Raw genomic sequence first — 20,528 nt, forward strand, 5'->3', positions numbered from 1 at the left:
TATCAAAAGCCTTACTAAAGTCAAGCTATATCACATCTACCACTTCCCCCCCCATCCACAAGGTTTATAATACTGTCCAAGAAAGTTACAAGGAAGCTTATTTTCTAGGTGTTTGCAAATAGATTGTTTAATTATTTGCTCCATTATCTTTCCAGATACTGATCTGTAATTCCCCAGTCATTTGCCTTTTTATAGATTGGCACTATATTTTCCAGTCCTCTGGAATCTCTCCTGTATTCCATAACTTTTCAAAGATAATTGCTAATGGCTTAGATATTGCCTAACTCAGCTCCTTGAGTATTACAGGATGTATTTCATCAGGCCCTGGTCACTTGAAAACATCTAACTTGTCCAAGTAATTTTTAACTTGTTCTTTCCCTATTTTAGCCTCTGATCCTACCTCATTTTCACTGGCATTCACTATGATAGATGTCCAAACGCTACTAACCTTTTGTTGAAAACTGAAAAAGTCATTTAGCACTTCTGCTATTTCCACATTTTTTCCTATTGTTTCCCTCCCCACCCTCATTGAGTAACAGGCCTACCCTACCCTTGGTCTTCCTTTTGCTTCTAATGTGTTCGTAGAATGTTCTGATGTTACCCTTCATGTCTCTAGGTAGTTTAATCTCATTTTGTGCCTTGACCTTCCTAATTTTGTGCCTACATACCTGTGTTATTTGTGAATATGATGGAAGAGATAGGAGAAAACAATTGTTAATAACTTTAAATGCAACCTAACTTCTTCAAACCTGCATTCATCACTATCCAGCAATGAGGTTTAACTATAAAGTCTAAACAAGCCAGCCTTTTATTAGCAACAGGGTGGATTGGTTTAAATCAAAGTGATTTAAATCACCCATTTTAATCATGAATTAAACCATTAGTTTTAATTGCGTTTTGCATTTGTACTTTAGTTATTTCCCTACCATTGGTGAATAACCCTTAAAACACGTTGATTTGCAACTAAGTATACCCTTTACATTAAATTTGGTGCTTCTTTTTGGTAACCAGGAGGATACAATATATTTATACACATTTACTTAAGCCAACATCTAGTTTAGTCAGACTCTTAATTTTTACCTTTTTTTATTGCTAGAAAATGATGAATGATGCATTTATTATTTACTACCTAATTAATTATTTTACTTGGGATTTGTGTCAAGTTCTATTTTCACAAAACATTTTAATTTTTATTAAATGAAACTACCATACCTGTGCTGGATCCATAGGGAAAAAAATTATCAAAATGTGTTTTGCATTTAAAACTGATTTATTAAACAAAATAAATATCTGTAGTTAGTGAACTGAACTACCGTTATTGTTTCTGGTCACCATGTCCTTCAAGATTTTAGAACTACATGATCTCATCTTCTCACACCAGTTTTGATTCATAGATAGGAAGCAGAAAACAAACTTTCCTTCTTTTTCAATTCCCAACTGGTTTCTGAACTTTGAAAGAACTAGCTGAATACTCTGAAACTAAATATATTCTCTCTACACTTGCAGAAAAGGCTATTGCTATCAAAAGGTGGTTTAGGACTACAACAAACTCTGGTTGCAGGTGCTTAGCCACGGTCTTCCAGCAGCTCAGTGGTTTGACTTTCTTTAAAACTTGGCCGCAAACATTAAATACAAAAATAATAAGTAGTCCATGTAAATTATTTTAATAGATTGTAAGTTGGCGCCTTAACATAGGCTGTGTCACAACCGGAACATGGACAGTCAGACCTAGTGATCGGACCAGGAGTCAGGTACTGGGAAGTCAAAGTGCAAGATGAGCCAGAGGGTAAACAGAGTCAAATGTCAGGTTGGCTCAAGTTACCAGGAGATTTGGGTGGGGTACCAGGTTACAGACAGCAATCAAATAGCTAAGTTGAGGACAAACCAGGGTCGGCAGCCGGAGTCTAGGGTCTATTGAAAGCGGAATCTGGAGCAGAAATGGGCGGGCAGACAGTCTGTGTTGCTGCTCAGAGAGCTCCCCTTCACAGCTTCCTCGTTTAGATACTGGTATTTGCCAATCAAGGGATTGGAAAAGGGACTGCCACTCCAGTCCTGCTGTACTTCCTGCTGAGCCCAGCCTCACAGGGACCTCCCACAGAAGCCCAGCCTAAGCCTCCTGTGGCTGTGTATGAGTCAGCAGCCTAGAACCCTCAAGGTCCCAGCTTCCAACCCTGTAGGTTCGAACAGGTTGCCACAAGTTTAAAATTAAACAGATTTATTTTTCAAAAACATTTTTTTAAAGGATGCTTTTATTTAGTCATTGTTTTTTATCCAACTTAGTTAGCAAGACATCGGAGAAACATCAGAGAGGAAACTTTTCCTGTAGGTCCTATTTTAAATTAATTTGAACTCAAACTAACAGATATACTCTTAAAACCCAACAAAGTTTAATTTTTACTCACAACGTATTGTAAGTTTGGAGATTATACACTGTATTCTTCATGCAAAACAAAGAGGTTGGATCCCTGCGCTTTAAGGGCTAAAGAGCCTTAAAGGCAGTACCATGCCTGTAATAAGATTTGGGGAGGGGGGGTGTGGTGGAAGAGGGGCAATAGCAACATAGGAGAAAATGATAAGTATAGGGACAGAGAAGGAACAACACTGAAAACAACGTAGGAAGTGATACTCTCTTTCCTATAATGGATCACAGTGTAAAGAGTAAAGGCAGGTAGGGGCCGATGGTATAAACAAACAAACAGAAATAGTAATGAGTTCTAATTTAGTAACATTCCATGGACTCTCTTGCCAGATTTCACTGTTACTTATTGAATAGTTTATTTAACAGAACACAAGAAGTGCACTACTATTTTATTCCTTCAAATTGCTGGGGGAACAGCTGTGGAGAGGAAGTGGCATCAGACAGTCACAGTTTGTGTATGCATCAAATCATTTTTTCAAGCTTTTGTTTCTGTCAAACACTGAAGAGAAAGAGATACTGGCTTTTCCAACCCCCCCCCCCCTTTTTAAAAAAAAAAAAAAAGTAGATAATTGCACAAAACTAATACAGATGGAAAGTTGTGAAGAAGAGCTGATTTCATTTACAATGTGCATTTGTTGGAGTGATAGCAGTACTAATATACATTCAAGAACTAAATATTTCCCTAAATAGTTTTTCTATCATGTCATTATTTAAGGTCCACTTTCTCAATACACTTCTCTAGGAACAAATGCTTTACATTAATAAAAAGTTGTGAATCCCTGCTCTTCAAATCACAAAGGAGTTATTTCTAGCTTTGGCACGTTGCAAAAAAAATGGGTCCTTAAAACTGTCATTGGTCAAAGTCTGAATAGGTGAAGCTAAATTCTAAATCCTTGCTTTTATCCGATACACATTTGAGGGGTAGCATGATATTCTTGTGGCAACTTCTTTTTACTAAAATGACAGCCATTTGAAATTACTGAGAGGTTTGGAACATAAAATACTGTAAAAATGTATAAGTAGGGAAGAGTATAGATGACAAGGCCACGGCTGAAAAAATAAGTGTTTATTCCAGGGATACATTAATAAAAGGGATTTATTCCATGACAGGACTTGCTTTAGCTCTAAGTTTCGTGTACTCAAACGCAGCATTAATTCCTAATATCAGCAACATATGGGGGAGAACAGGAAGAATTGAAAAAGGCTGTGAGAAAGGCTAATGCAGTCCTAGGATGCATCAGGCAAGGTATTTCCAGTAGACAGGGAAGACAAGGCACTGGTGAGACCTCATCCGGAATAGTGTGTGCAAGGCACTGGTGAGACCTCATCTGGAATAGTGTGTGCAATTCTGGTCTCCTATGTTTAAGAAAGAGGAATTCAAAGTGCAACAGGTGCAGAGAAGGGCTACTAAGATGATCCAAGGAATGGAAAACCTACCTTATGAGAGGAGACTCAAAGAGCTTGGCTTGTTTAGCTTAGCTACAAGAAGGCTGAGGGGAGATAGGATTGTTCTCTATAAATACGTCAGAGGGATAAGTACCATGGAGGGAGAGGAATGAAAGTTAAGGGCCTATGTGGACACAAGAATAAATGGATATAAGCTGGCTATCAACAAGTTTAGGCTTGAAATTAAGTGAAAATTTCTAACCATCAGAGGAGTGAAGTTCTTGAACAGCCTTCCAAGGGGAGCAGTAGGAGCAAAAAACCTAACCGGCTTCAAAACTGAGCTTGATAAGTTTATGGAGGGGATGATATGATGAGACTGCCTGCAATGGCATGTAGCTGATCTGTGACTGCTAGCGGCAAATATCTCCAACAGACAGTGATGGGACACTAGATGGGGGAAGGCCTGAGTTACTACAGAGAATTCTTTCTGAGGCATCTGGCTGATAGGTCTTGGCCAAATGGCTCAGGGTCTAACTGAGCACCATATTTGGGGTCAGGAAGGAATTTTCCCCCAGGTCAGACTGGAAGAGATCCTGGGTTTTTTTTGCTTTCCTCTGCAGCATGGGGCACAGATCACTTGCAGATTTAAACTAGTGTAAATGGTGGAGTCTCTCTAACTTGTAGTCTTTATCATGATTTGAGAACTTCATGAACTCAGCCAGAGATTAGGGGTCTATTACAGGAGTTGGTGTGTGAGGTTCTGTGGCCTGCAATGTACAGGAGGTCAGACTAGATGATCACGATTGTCCCGTCTGACCTTAAAGTCTATGAGTCTGAGACTGGATCGAGATTTTGGATAACAAGATATAAACCTTTTGCCTCTAAGTCACTGGTTGTATTCTGACTCATGTATGCTGAAGTGACTAAAAGGCTTACTATCCAATAGGTGTTTGGTGATTTAAAAATTGAACTTTTGGTGTTTATCTAATTTCTAAGGAACAAATACGTAAATCACAAAAGTCATATTCATAACTGACATCAATTGGCATCTTGTTGCTGGTTTCAGATGATGCATGCAGGACTGAACAGGCATAAAGGCTTCACCTTTAGAAAAGAACTGAGGGGGGTGAAGCTTATACTACAACTGTGTCTGTTGTACGTTCTGTAGATAAGAACTTACTTCACCAGAGTGATCAGTCCAGCAGCTCTCATGAACAGTAAACTCATTTTTATTGACATCTCAAAGTCAAGAAATACATTTATAAGTGCAACTGCTGAGTTGCCTAGAAAGTGTTGCTGAGCTGCATGGGTAACCGCAGGCTAAGAGAGTGGGGAGTGAGGGCAAGAATAGACTCACTGGACAAATAAAATGCGATCAGCTGTTTATAACAGTACACAAATCAGCTTAGTTCAAAGAGGTCTTGTTAACAGATTTATGACTCATCCCTCATTGATCAATATTTCCCATTTTCAGTTTTGGCCAAAGAAAGTGTACTCATCCAGTAAGGATGGTTATACTCTGATATCATGAATAGTGGTCATTAACACACTTGGCTCTTTTTCAAAGTTTTCAAATACCAAATGCACACTTCCAGATGTCCTCAAACTCTTTCTTGGTATGGACTAGATCTTGGATACATTTTCTCATGAACCACCTTCCAGCCATTATTCACCATCCTTATGGCAATTACAGCAACTGGAGTAAAGTATTTTAAAAAAAATACTACCCACAGAATATCTTTTTTAGTTCTCCTTAATGCAACCAAGTTTCTTGTAGGGTTTTTTTTATTTAAGCATTAAACAGTCAATTTAAAAAAGTTAAAAGTAGTTTCAGGTACAAAAGTGGTTCAAGTCCCCATGCCATTTTTTGTGGCTTCACAATTATGTTTTCCTATTTTTAAAGTGTTCCTCCACCAGTGGTGTGCAAAAGTCCCACAAAAAGGAGGAAAACTGACTACACACAAAACAACGTCAAAGGCAGTAAACAGTTCAAAAAGTACAGAAAATATTTCTCTAATCTTGCAGTGTGTTTCCCAAATAGTAGGCCCCGACCTACCACAGGTGTCCACCCCCCACACTGGGGCCTGGTCTACACTACGAGTTTAGGTCGAATTTAGCAGCGTTAAATCGAATTAAGCCTGGACACGTTCACACGACGAAGCCCTTTCTTTCGACTTAAAGGGCCCTTTAAACCAGTTTCTTTACTCCACCTCCGATGAGGGGATTAGTGCTGAAATCGGCCTTTGCAGGTCTGATTTGGGGTAGTGTGGACGGAATTCGACGTTATTGGCCTCCGGGAGCTATCCCACAGTGCTTCATTGTGACCGCTCTGGACAGCACTCTCAACTCAGATGCACTGACCAGGTAGACAGGAAAAGCCCTGTGAACTTTTGAATTTCATTTCCTGTTTGCCCAGTGTGGAGAGCACAGGTGACCATGCAGAGCTCATCAGCACAGGTAACCATGATGGAGTCTCAGATCGCAAAAGAGCTCCAGCATGGACCGAACGGGAGGTACGGGATCTGCTGGCCATATGGGGAGACGAATCAGTGCTAGCTGAACTCCGTAGCAGTAAACGGAAGGACAAAATATTAGAAAAAAAGTCTCAAAGGCCATGAAGGACAGAGGCCATAACAGGGACACACAGCAGTGCTGCGTGAAAATTAAGGAGCTAAGGCAAGCCTACCACAAAGCCAGAGAGGCAAACGGAAGGTCCAGGGCAGAGCCGCAAACATGCCGCTTGTACACGGAGCTGCATGCCATACTAGGGGGTGCAGCCACCACTACCCCCCAAACGTGTGCTTTGACTCCATCAATGGAGAATCACGCAACAGGGAAGCGGGGAATACGAGGAAGATGATGATGAAGACAATGAAGATAGCTCACAGCAAGGAGGCGGAGAAACCGGTTTCCCCAACAGCCAGGATATGTTTATCACCCTGGACCTGGAACCAGTAAGCCCCGAACTCACCCAAGGCGTGCTCCCAGACCCTGAGGGCACACAAGGGACCTCTGGTGAGTGTACCTTTGTAAATATTACACATGGTTTAAAAGCAAACGTGTTTAATGATTAATGATTAATTTGCCCTGGCAATCGCGGCCAGTACAGCTACTGGAAAAGTCTGTTAACGTGGATGGGGATGGAGTGGAAATCCTCCAGGGACATCTTCAGAAAGCTCTTCTTCATGTACTCCCAAAGCCTTTGCAAAAAGGTTTCTGGGGAGGGCTGCCTTATCCCGTCCACCATGGTAGGACACTTTACCACGCCAGGCCAGTAGCACACAGTCTGGAATCATTGCATAACAAAGCATGGCAGCGTATGGTCCCAGTGTTTGCTGGCATGCAGACATCCATTCCTTATCTCTCTTTGTTATCCTCAGGAGAGTGATATCATTCACGGTCACCTGGTTGAAATGTGGTGATTTTATTAAGGGGACATTCAGAGGTGCCCGTTCCTGCTTGTCTGAACAGAAATGTTCCCTGCTGTTAGCCACGCGGTGGGGGGGAGGGGTGAAGTGATCATCCCAGAGAATTGGGGAGTGGGGGGGTAGTTGGGTTTGTGCTGCCTGTTAACCCGGAAACCGCAGCCCCTCCTTTTACATTGCAAACCCATTTTAAATGGCCAACCCAATGGGTGCTTGGTATGGGAAATGAGGGCGCTAGTGTTTGAAACCATTCCCACATGTTAAGAAGGTTAAAAAAGCCAAAAGACTGTGGCTTACCATGGCTGCCTGCAAGCCGAAATCTGTTGCCTGGCACTGCGTGAGCGATCTCTCACACCAAACTGGCAGGCCCTCAATATAAGAGGAAAAATGCAACCTTGTAACGAAAGCACATGTGCTGTGTAATGTGAACAGCAAAATTTAACGTGAAAGAGCGTACCCATTGTTCTCTAAAATGTGTCTTTTTTAATCACCTCTCCCTTCTCCTCCACCAGCTGCAAATGTTTCTCCTTCACAGAGGCTAGTGAAGATTAGAAGGAGAAAACGACGGACTCAGGATGATATGTTCTTGGAGCTCCAGATGTCCTCCCACGCTGACAGAGCACAGCAGAATGCGTGGAGGCAGTCAATGTCAGAGTACAAAAAGCACAATATGAACGAGAGGAGAGGTGGCGGGCTGAATCGCGGGCTGAAGAGAGCAAGTGGCGGACTGAAGAGGATAGGTGGCATCAGCTTGCTGACAGAAGGCAAGAGTCGATGCTTCGGCTGCTGGAGCATCAAACTGATATGTTCCAGCATATGGCTGAGCTGCAGGAAAGGCAGCAGGAGCAGAGACCGCCGCTACAGCCCCTGTGTAACCAACAGCCCTCCACCCCAAGTTCCATAGCCTCCTCACCCAGACACCCAAGAACGCAGTGGGGGGGGCCTCCAGCCACTCCACCCCAGATGATTGCCCAAGCATCAGAAGGCTGGCCTTCAATAAGTGTTAAAGTTTTAAAGTTTTAAACTGCAGTGTGTCCTTTTCCTTCCCTCCTCCCCCATCCCTCCCGGGCTACCTTGGCAGTTATCCCCCTAGTTGTGTGATGAATTAATAAAGAATGCATGAATGTGAAGTAACAATGTCTTTATTGCCTCTGCAAACGGTGCTCGAAGGGGGGAGGGGAGGGTGGTTAGTTTACAGGGAAGTAGAGTGAACTGGGGGGGGGGGGGAGGAGGGTTCATCAAGGAGAAACAAACAGAAGTTTCACACCGTAGCATGGCCAGTCACAAAACTGGTTTGCAAAGCTTCTCTGATGCGCACCACACCCTGCTGTACTCTTCTAACCGCCCTGGTGTCTGGCTGCGCATAACCAGCGGCCAGGAGATTTGCTCAACCTCCCACCCCGCCATAAATGTCTCCCCCTTACTCTCACAGATATTGCGGAGCACACAGCAAGCAGCAATAAAATTGGAATATTGGCTTTGCTGAGGTCTATCCGAGTCAGTAAACTGCGCCAGCGCGCTTTTAAACATCCAAATGCACATTCTACCACCATTCGGCACTTGCTCAGCCTATAGTTGAGCAGGTCCTGACTACTGTCCAGGCTGCCTGTGTACGGCTTCATGAGCCATGGCATTAAGAGGTAGGCTGGGTCCCCAAGGATAACAATAGGCATTTCAACATCCCCAACGGTTATTTTCTGGTCCGGGAAGGAAGTCCCTTCCTCCAGCTTTTGAAACAGACTAGAGTTCCTGAAGACGCGAGCATCATGTACCTTTCCTGGCCATCCCATGTTGATGTTAGTGAAACGTCCCTTGTGATCCACCAGGGCTTGCAGCAGCATTGAAAAGTACCCCTTGCAGTTTATGTACTCGGTGGCTTGGTGCTCCGGTGCCAAGATAGGGATATGGGTTCCGTCTATCGCCCCACCACAGTTTGGGAATCCCATTGCAGCAAAGCCATCCACTATGACCTGCACGTTTCCCAGAGTCACTACCCTTGATATCACCAGGTCTTTGATTGCATTGGCTACTTGGATCACAGCAGCTCCCACAGTAGATTTGCCCACTCCAAATTGATTCCCGACTGATGGGTAGCTGTCTGGCATTGCAAGCTACCACAGGGCTATCGCCATTCGCTTCTCAACTGTGAGGGCTGCTCTCATCCTGGTATTCTGGCGCTTCAGGGCAGGGGAAAGCAAGTCAAAGTTCCATGAAAATGCCCTTACGCATGCGAAAGTTCCGCAGCCACTGGGAATCGTCCCACACCTGCAACACGATGTGGTCCCACCAGTCTGTGCTTGTTTCCCGGGCCCAGAATTGGCATTCCACGCCATGAACCTACCCCAGTAACACCATGATTTGCACATTGCTGGGGCCTGTACTTTGTGAGAGGTCTATGTCCATGTCAATTTCCCCATCACTCTCGTCGCCGCGCTGCAATCGCCTCCTCGCCTGGTTTTGCTTTGGCATGTTCTGGCTCTGCATATACTCCAGGACAATGCGCATGGTGTTCATAGTGCCGCGGTGATCTGAGCGGCTCCATGATCCCAGTGCTATGGCGTCTGGGCTGAAAAAAGGCGCGAAACTATTGTCTGACGGAGGGAGGGAGGGACGAGTGACGACATGGCGTACAAGTACAGGGAATTAAAATCAACAAAGGTGGCTGTGCATCAGGGAGAAACACACACAACTGTCACACAGAATGCCCCCCCCCCCCAAAGATTGAACTCAAAACCCTGGGTTTAGCAGGCCGTTGATTTCACGGAGGGAGGGGGAAGCAAATGAATACAGAACAAATCTGGTCCATCTATTTTTTTAGATCTTAAGCTGGCACCAGACGGTGCAGCATGACTGATAGCCATCAGCATCTTCTGGCTGCTGGCAGAAAATGCTGTATTACGACTGCTAGCCATCATCGTCAAGACGGTTCAATAAAGTCCTGCCGGCAGGACTGAGTCTCCAGGAGACAAAACATGTCTGCCCAGGTGCCTCTGACCGAACTCACTGAGGAATACGATGACGATAGATACCAGTCGTAATACACCATCCACTGCCAAAAGCCAAGGAGCTGCTGCTGTATAGCAATGCAGCCCCACGACTGCCAGCACCCAGATAGATGATGACAGCTACCAGTCATACTGCACCGTCTACTGCCAAAAGGCAATTAGCTGCTGCTGTGTAGCAATGCAGTACCACGTCTGCCGGCACCCAGATGACATATGGTGATGGTGAGCTGAACTGAGCGAGCTCCATGCTTGCCGTGATATGTTGTCTGCACAGGTAACCCAGGTAAAAAGGAGCAAATCGATTGTCTGCCGTTGCTCTGACAGATGGGGCGGGGCCTGACGACATGTACCCAGAACCCCCCCCCGACACTGTTTTTGCATCATCAGGCATTGGGATCTCAACCCAGAATTCCAATGGGCGGCGGAGACTGCGGGAACTGTGGGATAGCTACCCACAGTGCAATGCTCCGGAAGTCGACACTAGCCTCGGTACTGTGGACGCGGTCTGCCGACTTAATGCACTTAGAGCATTTTATGTGGGGACACACACAATCGACTATATAAAACCGATTTCTATAAAACCGGCTTCTATAAATTCGACCTAATTTCATAGTGTAGACATACCCTGGCTCTCACTTCCCTTGGGCAGCAGGCAGCAGTCTGAGGAGTGGGATCTGGACAGCAGCAGCACGGAAGAAGCGGCCTGAGCCAGTGAGCAGACAGCCAGCAGCCTGGAAGAGATCGTGGCCATGGTCGGTCACGGGGAGAGAGTGGCCAGCTGGGGCTGCAGGAGGGGGCAGAACTGGGAGAGTGAGGGCAAGGGGGATGAAGGGAACCAACTGGGGTAATGGTGGGTCCCCCAAAAAGACAAAATGCAGTTGTGTGTGTCACCTTTGTAAAAAGTTTGAGAACTGCTGATTTAGGGGATACTTTTAACTATTAGAGCGACAAGCTGGGTGAGGTAATATTTTTTATCGGACCAACTTCTGTTGGTGAAAGAGACACTTTTGAGCTACAAGAACTCAAAAGCTTGTCTTTCACCAACAGAAGTTGGTCGAACAAAAGATATTGCCTCATCCACCTTGTCTCTCTAATATCCTGGGACCGACACGGCTACAACGCTGCATACAACTTCTAACTATTTTAAGTTTAAATTTAAAAAAGTCAAACGTCTACCTGAAATATAAGTTAACAACTGCCCCTTTATGAACTGTGTACATTTGTTCTGTACTTATTCTCCCCCCATCTGTTTTGTTTCTCTGTACCTCAGACACATGCTTCCCTGATGTCTGGCCCTCCTCTCCCTTGGACATACAACCCAAGTACTTGTTTTCCACTCCCTTGGACATTTCTCTACCATGAGCGATTCCAGTTACATTAGCAGGTCCAGGCAGCTACAGTCTCAGGATAGCCAGTTCCTCACCTACTACACTTCTATGTAGCAATAGCCAAGTGGATGCAAAAGAGGCTGGCTCCACTATCTTGTTTCCTTCCTGCTCCCTTCCTGCTTTCACTGCTGCCAAGGCTGCTCTTGGTAATGAAGAGCCTGGAATGCCTTGTAGAAGTAACTGGAGGCAAAGAACCACCACTACTATGACCTCCATGTGTTCGTAAACCACCAGCAGTTCAGAGACCAGTCTGGAAACCAATGTGTTACCTGCAATACACATTACATGGAAATATAACACTAATCTCCAACACCCAGAATAAATATACAGTGAAACAATACTACTCAAAACTAAGTCTGGGAAATAGCTATGCTGACTGTATTTGTTTCATTGACCTAGATTTAATTTTTGAAAACTATTCTAAGCATCCATTTTTGTATCATGCTTGAAGTTAAAGCTTTACCTCTTTTGTTGCACATAACAGAATCAATCTCCTCAGTGTTAACACTGTACAAAGCAGCATGTGTAGCAAGGTTGAAATAACCTACAGACTTTGGCAGAACACAAGAATTACATTACACTTTTTGCTTTCATACGTCCACAGATACATTTTTTGGCTTTCAGGTTTGATTCAAAAACATGGAAAGAGGGGGACAGATGCACAAAAAATTAAGGTTATGAGCACGTATGCAGGGCTGACTCACCACTGTCCTCTGTTTGTTGGGTAGGAAGACTCTAACAATAGGTTTTTGTGGAGACTTGGGGTTATTCCGTGACATATCTGTGGGGTTCTGATAAACTGAAAGGGATGAAGGTGCTACAGAGAGGCTAGAGGAGGAAGATGATGTAACTGTGTCTGTTGAAGCTGAGCTGGAGACAGAGAAATCAGTTCCATTCCCCATGGATTCCAATAACTGCTGTTCTCTTTGTTGTAGAGCATCTAGCTTGCTGGTGTACTCTTCATAGGCCTGTAGAGGGGAAAAAGTTATTTAAAATCAGTTAGGCATCTTGGATGCATAAGCTGCATTGAGTGTGAATTTGTAGCCATAACATTTTAGGCTGTAATTACAGAAGATTCAAGTTACACAAAATTAGGCCTGATAAGTTCTGGGATAGGAGACAGGGGTTGAGGGGGGGAGAGAGAGAGATAGGAAATACAGGACATTGCTACTGATTTGTTAAGCCAAGCTGATACTGAACCAATACCTCATCTTTTGATGGGATATAAAAACCATCATGACGATCAACTCCAAATTAAATGCTCCAAAGATACTGTAGTACCTAAAACAGGCAACTTAAGTTATGAGCTTTAATGGGGGGAGGGATAGCTCAGTGGTTTGAGCATTGGCCTGCTAAACCTAGGGTTGTGAGTTCAATCCTTGAGGGGGCCACTTAGAGATCTGGGGCAAAATCAGTACTTGGTCCTGCTAGTGAAGGCAGGGGGCTGGATTCTATGACCTTTCAGGGTCCCTTCCAGTTCTCTGAGATAGGTATATCTCCATATATTAAAGTTTCCTGGTTACTTCACTGAACTCTGCTACAAACTGATTACTCCGTTGGAACCAAAACCAAACATATGCAGTGTAAGAATGAAGGGGGAAACAGAAGTTTTCATCTCTAGTATACACATTTTAGTATTTCATCATCATTGAGAAATTATAACTTGAAAAGTTGCCAAAAACTACACAATAAAAGTTGCTAATAACTACAGCCCAGTTCTCTAACACTAGTTGTGCACTAAATTAAACATGGTTCTCTCTTTTTTTAAAGTGTCAATTAAAAAAAATTCTTATTTTCACTCTACGTTGTTATGCCCCTTCAGGGGTTCATGAATAGCATTGCTTTGCCTCCTATTTTGATCTCATATTTTTCATCATTGCTGACTGACAAGCTACCCTGTTTATTCCTCATCATCCCTCATCTCTTACATTATCAAGGATGCCAGTACAGCTCTTAAAAACACCATTTTAATTAGAAAGTGCACTCAAGTTGAAGGGCTTTTCAGCAGGACAAACAATTGCCAGGACGTAAAACAATTTTTAAAAGATGGTATTTGGTAACTGTGTGACAAGTTAAATATTTTGAATCCAGTGCATTTCCACCAGATAATTAAAGCTGGCTCAAAATTTGAATCCAAAACTATTTGACAGTGTCCCTTATTTGAAAAACAGCACACTATCCTTTGAATAGAACAGTTCTTAAGTCTGGCTATAAAAAAATGTTTTAATACACAGACACAAGAAAGGAAAAATCACTCATTGTGCTGTGGACTTTCCTGCCAGATGAAGACAAGAAACCCACAGAACAAATATGATATCTGCAATCAGACTCATTTTCAACCAAAACATATACTATCAATAGCCTCGCTTTATTTTCATCTAGAATGTTGAACTCTGCAGCCAGCTCACCAGAAGTGTTTCTGTTGGGTGTGTTAGTTAATACTAACATTAAACTTTCAGATTAGTTGCAATGATTCTCTGGAGTTTGGAGGTTTAAAAGAGTATACACAAGTGTACGCGCTGCATTTTACAGACAAACTAAGATAGATCTCTGCCCCCAAGAGCTTGCCATCTAAATAGCTGAAGAGGGCAGAAGTTTTCCCCTTTATCCTCCACACAAGAAATCAAGACTGATGTCAAGGTGCATACTGCCTGCTTTGACTATTATTAGAGGGGCTTCCTTGTTATAGAAACATTAAAAAATTTCCAACTTAAATCCATTTGTCTTTCTCATGCTTTTCATATGCAATGTTTTCTAGCTATAAACTTCCTCCAATTGATTTTATAGTAATTTTAATGTGCTGAACTGGTCTTAATTTTTTTATTATTAGAAATATTTTACAACTGAACTAACAGAATATCTTACAGATTTTGGAGTCCAACGCCCATGTGTGGAGAAGCCATTAGCATTCACTGGAGAGAAAAATTAACACTTTCAATGAGCCTGTCATAAGCACTCCATTTTGTCATTTTTGTATTTCTCCTTCACAACTGCATTTGCAAGTTCAGCTAACCACTCTGCCTTTATTGAGCAAACAGTCTTCCTCTTCCTCATTATCAGCCTTTACCAACTATTCAAGATGGAGACGTGCTCTGAATTTGTGACATCATTTCTATGCCAATAGACTGACAAAGAATTATGACTTCACTGTGGGATTAAGAAAAGTTGTGAGAAAAAACAATCAAATTCAAATACTAAATCTCAACGAGAACCCAGAAAAACTGAAAAGGAAATGATAGAATCTTTATACACCAGAAAAGGGTCTAGTGCTTCACAAATGGACACCAAATTCTGCCCTAAATTATATTCCATTGTCAAAAAAGGTTACTCCAGATTTATTCAGGTGTAACTGAGGGAAGAATTTAGTTCTGTCTATAGAAAATCAGCTTTTAATACAAGTTTCTCTCCTACTTCCAGGAAAGTGGAATGTTTTTCCATATATAATTCCAGTAAATTATACGCAGAGAATTATCTTAAGCCAAACAAATGTTAAAAGTCACAAGCTTCTACTATAGTTTTGCCAATATACTTTTCCAAATTTATTCTTACTTCCTTTTTTCATAAACATTAGCTCAAATAATGTTTTGTAACACACACAGTATCACATTGCTGTAAGATATTTGTGGGTTTAACTTAGTTCCTGGACAAAATTACACATACTTTTCAAAATACGCAGAATGTTTATTTTGGCAAGCTAAGATATTACTATTGCAAACCTAAGTTATACTTTATAGATAAGTCACTTGACTGTAAGTGACAGACATTGGTAAACTAACTTTGGGCTCCTTCCCACCAAAGTCAATGGAAAATACTCATTAACTTTAATGGGAACGGGAACACAGCCTGTTAGACTTTAAACTGTTAGTCAAAGAGTAATAGAAGAAACAGCAAAAACATGTCACACAACTAGATATCCATGACTGGATTTTAGCAGTTTGTTTAAAAGTCAATCCCTTGTATAAGCAAGAAGCAATAACAGAACGGAGAGCTGGTCAGAACATTTTCAATTTAATTTCATTTTGTCAAAGCCAAAATGTTTTGGAGACATATGGGTTTTGACTGATTGCTATAGTACATATAACAGAGTCAGCTGCACAGTTGCACCATACTGGAAAAAAAACAAAAAATCCTCCTACTGTACTTCATTTGGGTAAAAATATACGACTACTGTATTACAACAGAAAGGTTGACTGACCTATGTTAAACATCAGTTAGAAGAAGAGGATTCACCCTCTATTGAAAGTTGTGATAAACTGCACTGACACAAATAGAAACTTTGTCTGTCTATACTGGGGAGTTGCATTGGTTCGGCTACACCAATGGCCCTTAAAAAAAAAACAACTAGACAATCTAGACAAAGCCTTAATAGTCAAAATTGATTTCTGCTCCTTCTTTTGCTTATTATAGTGGTTGATTTAGTTGATGAAAAAGTAATGCTTATTTAAAATGGAGTCTTAGATCATCTCCACTGTATTGTAAGGAAGGCCTAGTTAACTAAATATTGTCAACGTAATGAGCAGAGTTAAAATTGTAATAGGGTTTTATAAAATATTTAAAAAAATTAGGTTGAAATCTGTTAAGTTTTTGCTTTTCCAATGGAAGCAAGCAGTATTCTGCTACAAGACAAGTTTAATATTTGTGTTTAGCTCCATATACAGCCAAGAAAATAAATGTAGACCAGTGGACTGTGCAAGATTGAGGACATGTAGCACTTGGAGATTAAAAACTGCAGTTTTTAAAGCCTTTATGCTTATCCAGCAACTAAAGCTGGTGAAGCGTGTTCAGATCATCCCCTTTTCACAAGGAACCTGGCACCTGTGTTCTGCACCAGCTGGAGTTTGTGGAAAACCTTATTACGCAAGCCAACCTACAGGGAATTTCGGTAATCTAATCTTGTTATGACAGAAATGTGGATAACCATTTCAGAGACTGACGTGTTACAGAAATGGATGCAAGCTGTTTATTCTCTGACAGGTAAAAACTAGCAACAGAACTTAAATTTCTCAGGAAAGAAGAATCTGAAAGACACTCAACATTTTACTGAAGCACAAGATAGAAACCCTCCCCAAGCATGACATCCTTGGATCTTCTCTGAAAGCAGACTTTTCAATAAAGCATGACATTACTGGTATCCAAATTCACAGCTATGTGAGTAATTGCATAACCACCCTTGGCCTAAGTTTCCTCCATCTGGAAGAGAGGTAATACTTCCCCCTGAACCCTTCCGGGGTTTCGGAAATAAATTTGTGCTTGTAAAGTGCTTTAGGCTACTTGATGGAAGGTAAGTAAGTGCAAACTATTCCTAAAACTACATTTTTTTCTACCCAATATTTGACCATATTTTCACTACATTTACCTGTACATCATGAAGGTGTCAGAACAGAAATTCAAGCCAGCAGGAATACACAGAAGCAGCAGCCTCAGCAGGTACTGCAGGAGGGACTGTTGAACACTAAAGAGGTCACTGAAAACTGTTAGAAAGCAGTCTAATCTGGACACTATCCCCTTTGCTGACTGGCTATTTACTACAGCCCTCTCCCTCAAAAACTTCACATGAGCCTCTTTCCTGCACTCTTGCCCTATCATCTCCTGCCCGGATCCCATGTTCCTCCTTCCTACCTTTGTTTTTCCATTTAGAGAATCTCCTCTTAACACAACCCCACTGCAGAAAAGACTTCACCAAAAAAAAAAAAAAAAAAAAAAAAAAAAGGTCATGGAATTAACATCAGTCTGCTTGTATGTTATATCCCTTTCCTTTACTCTGTGGGCGTCTTCTTGATTTACACTAAGGTCTTTGGCACATGGACAGTGTATAATTCTGTTTGTACAATGCGTAGAAAAAGGGGCCCTGTTTTTGGTTGGCCCTTGCACACTGCTGTTATGCTGCTAATACTACCAAAATATTACTAAATTTGAATTAGACAATAGTCCATATAAATGAAGTGCATTTGATAAAACTTTGTTCTTGATATATTATGCTCATTTGCTCACTAGTTCACAGCATAAGTAATTCACGATGGGGATGGGGCTCCGAGTTAGTATGAATCTGTGAGATTCTACTGTATTTTACACAATTTAATGAAAATGTTATAATATTTAGCCTCAGACTTTAAGGTGAGATGGGTCAAACATGATCATCTAGTCTGACATCCTGCACATTGCAGGTCACAGAGGCTCACCTACCCACTCCTGTAATATAGACCCCTAACTTCTAGCTGAGTTACTGAAGTATTCAGATCATGATTTAAAGATTTCAAGATACATAGAATCCATCATTTATACTAGTCCCATCACTGGCCGTTGGAGATATCTGCTGTTAGCAGTCACAGACCGGCTACATGCCATTGTAGGCAGTCTCATCATACCATCTTCTCCATAAACTGAAGCTCAGTCTTGAAGCGAGTTAGGTTTTTTTGTCCCCACTACTCCCTTTGGAAGGCTGTTCCAGAACTTCACTCCTCTGATGGTTAGAAACCTTTGTCTAATTTCAAGCCTAAACTTGTGGATGACCAGTTTATATCCATTTGTTCTTGTGTCCACATTGGCATTTACCTTAAATAACTCCTCTCCCTCCCTGGCATTTATCCCTCTGATGTATTTATAGAGAGAAATCCTATCTCCCCTTAGCCTTCTTGTGGTGAGACTAAACAAGTCAAGCTCTGAGTCTCCTCTCATAAGGTAGGTTTCCATTCCTTGGATCATCCTAGTAGCCCTTCTCTGCACCTTTTACACTTTGAATTCATCTTTCTTAAACATAGGAGATCAGAACTGCACATAGTATTCCAGATGAGGTCTTACCAGTATAATGGTACTAACACTCCCGTCTCCACTGGAAATACCTCGCCTCATGCATCCTAGGACTGCATTAGCAGCCCTTCTCATAGCTGCATCACATTGGTGGGTCAGTCATCTTGTGATCAACCAATACACCCAGGTATTTCTCCTCCTCTGCCGCTTCCAACTGATAATAGCTCATAGCAAAAATTCTTGTTTAGTCAGTCCCTAAGTGCACAACCTTGCACCCTTCACTATTAAATTTCATCCCATTTCTATTACTCCAATTTTTAAGGTCATCCCGATCTTCTTGTATGATATTTCGATCCTTCTCCATATTGGTAATACCTCCCAACTTTGTGTCATTTGCAAATTTTAATAGCACTCCCACTTTTTGTGCCACGGTCACACATAAAAATGTTAAGTAAGATTGGTCCCAAGACCAATCCCTGTGGAACTCCACTAGTAACCTCCCTCCAGCCTGGCAGTTCACCTTTCAGTATGACCCATCATAGTCTCCCCTTTAACCAGTTCCTTATCCACCTTTCAATTCTCATATTAATCCCCATCTTCTCCAATTTAACTAATAATTTCCCAAGTGGAACAGTATCAAATGCCTTACTGAAATCCAGGTAGATTAGATCTACTGCATTTCCTTTGTCTACAAAAATCTGTTATCTTTCAAAGGAGATCATGTTGGTCCGGTACAATCTACCTTATGTAAAATCATGTTGTATTTTATGCCAATTACCGTTTACCTCTAGGTCCTTAACTACGCTCTCTTTCAAAATTTGTTCCAAGACCTTGCATACAATTGAGGTCAAACTAACAGGCCTGTAGTTTACTGGATCACTTTTTCTCCCCTTTCTTAAAAATAGGTACTATATTAGCATTTCTCCAGTCATGGGTATGAACCCCAAGTTTACAAATTCATTAAAAATGCTTGCTATTGAGTTTGCAATTTCATGTGCCAATTCCTTTAATTTCCTGGATTATGGGAGGAGGGATAGCTCAGTGGTTTGAGCATTGGCCTGCTAAACCCAGGGTTGTGAGCTCAATCCTTGAGGGGGCCACTTAGGGATCTGGGGCAAAATCAGTACTTGGTCCTGCTAGTGAAGGCAGGGGGCTGGACTCGATGTCACCTTTCAAGGTCCCTTCCAGCTCTATAAGATAGGTATAGGTGTATATATATTATATATATAAAAATAAAATGGTGATTATCTGTCATTGTCCCCCTCCACGATTTAGTCCCACTAAGCAGTTTGAGTCTGACTTCCATCTCGGATGTGGTAATGTCTACTTCCATATCCTTGGTCCTATTAGCCACTCTGCCACTGCCCCTAAGCCCTTCATTTAAAGGGCTAATCCTTTGCTTTGAAGTTTCCACATATTCCACATGATAGAGAACACTATTGTTATCTGAGACATTACAGCAAGTTCATTTATATATACAAAAGATATAATGGAAGTGAGAACACTAATGAAGCTGCAATGAAAATTCCTTCCTGACCCCAAATGTGGCGATAAGTTAGACTCTGAGCATGTGGGATAACAGCATTCATTAAATACATTAAATGTATTTACTACACCCTTTAAACAGGTTAATTAGAGAGCATATCCAAAATGTTACACACAGTTGGTGTGTTTTATATGGAGTGTATACATTCACATACCATAATATAGCTGCCTACCCCATCCCCTCCCACAATCAATACAGGTGAAAAAGTAAAACCTCTTAAACTTAAACGTAGTTACCTATTTGACAAAATAAATTTACTAGGGAGAGTTCATGAGAATCAATATATCCACGAAACAGCAAACTGCATTATATTCTGCAGAAGTGCCAGCAAAATTCTACTTCCAGAATCTTTGCTGTTGGTGATAATTTGCGAAGTTTTATAAAGAGTGTCTTGATTTGTGGTGGTCTTAATTCAGCTTACAAATCACATAAGAATTTTCTAACTTTACACAGAAGTGAATGTCAACAAATAAAAGAATTCTAATGTACATTTTAGAGAGTCACTTTCCTGGGCCATAACCAGACTTTACTCATTCTATTACTACTTTTCTAAGGAACAAGAAATGTCAAGAAGAGAAAAGTTTTCAAAAAGTTAATCTGAAATGTCAAGTG

The 20,528-nt window shown here is 41.7% G+C and overlaps 1 protein-coding gene across 3 annotated transcripts in view; it reads right to left on the minus strand.

Annotated features, from left to right (window-relative positions):
- BRAF (B-Raf proto-oncogene, serine/threonine kinase) overlaps nt 1–20,528 on the minus strand; it is a 131,942-nt gene that overhangs the window by 77,558 nt on the left and 33,856 nt on the right. For all 3 annotated transcript variants that reach the window (XM_054033945.1, XM_054033964.1, XM_054033954.1), the window contains exon 3: nt 12,328–12,591. In XM_054033945.1, coding sequence (XP_053889920.1) covers nt 12,328–12,591 — 264 coding nt within the window. The remainder of the gene's footprint in view (nt 1–12,327; nt 12,592–20,528) is intronic.

This window comes from Malaclemys terrapin, chromosome 1, assembly GCF_027887155.1.
Source record: "Malaclemys terrapin pileata isolate rMalTer1 chromosome 1, rMalTer1.hap1, whole genome shotgun sequence".
NCBI lineage: Eukaryota > Metazoa > Chordata > Testudines > Emydidae > Malaclemys > Malaclemys terrapin.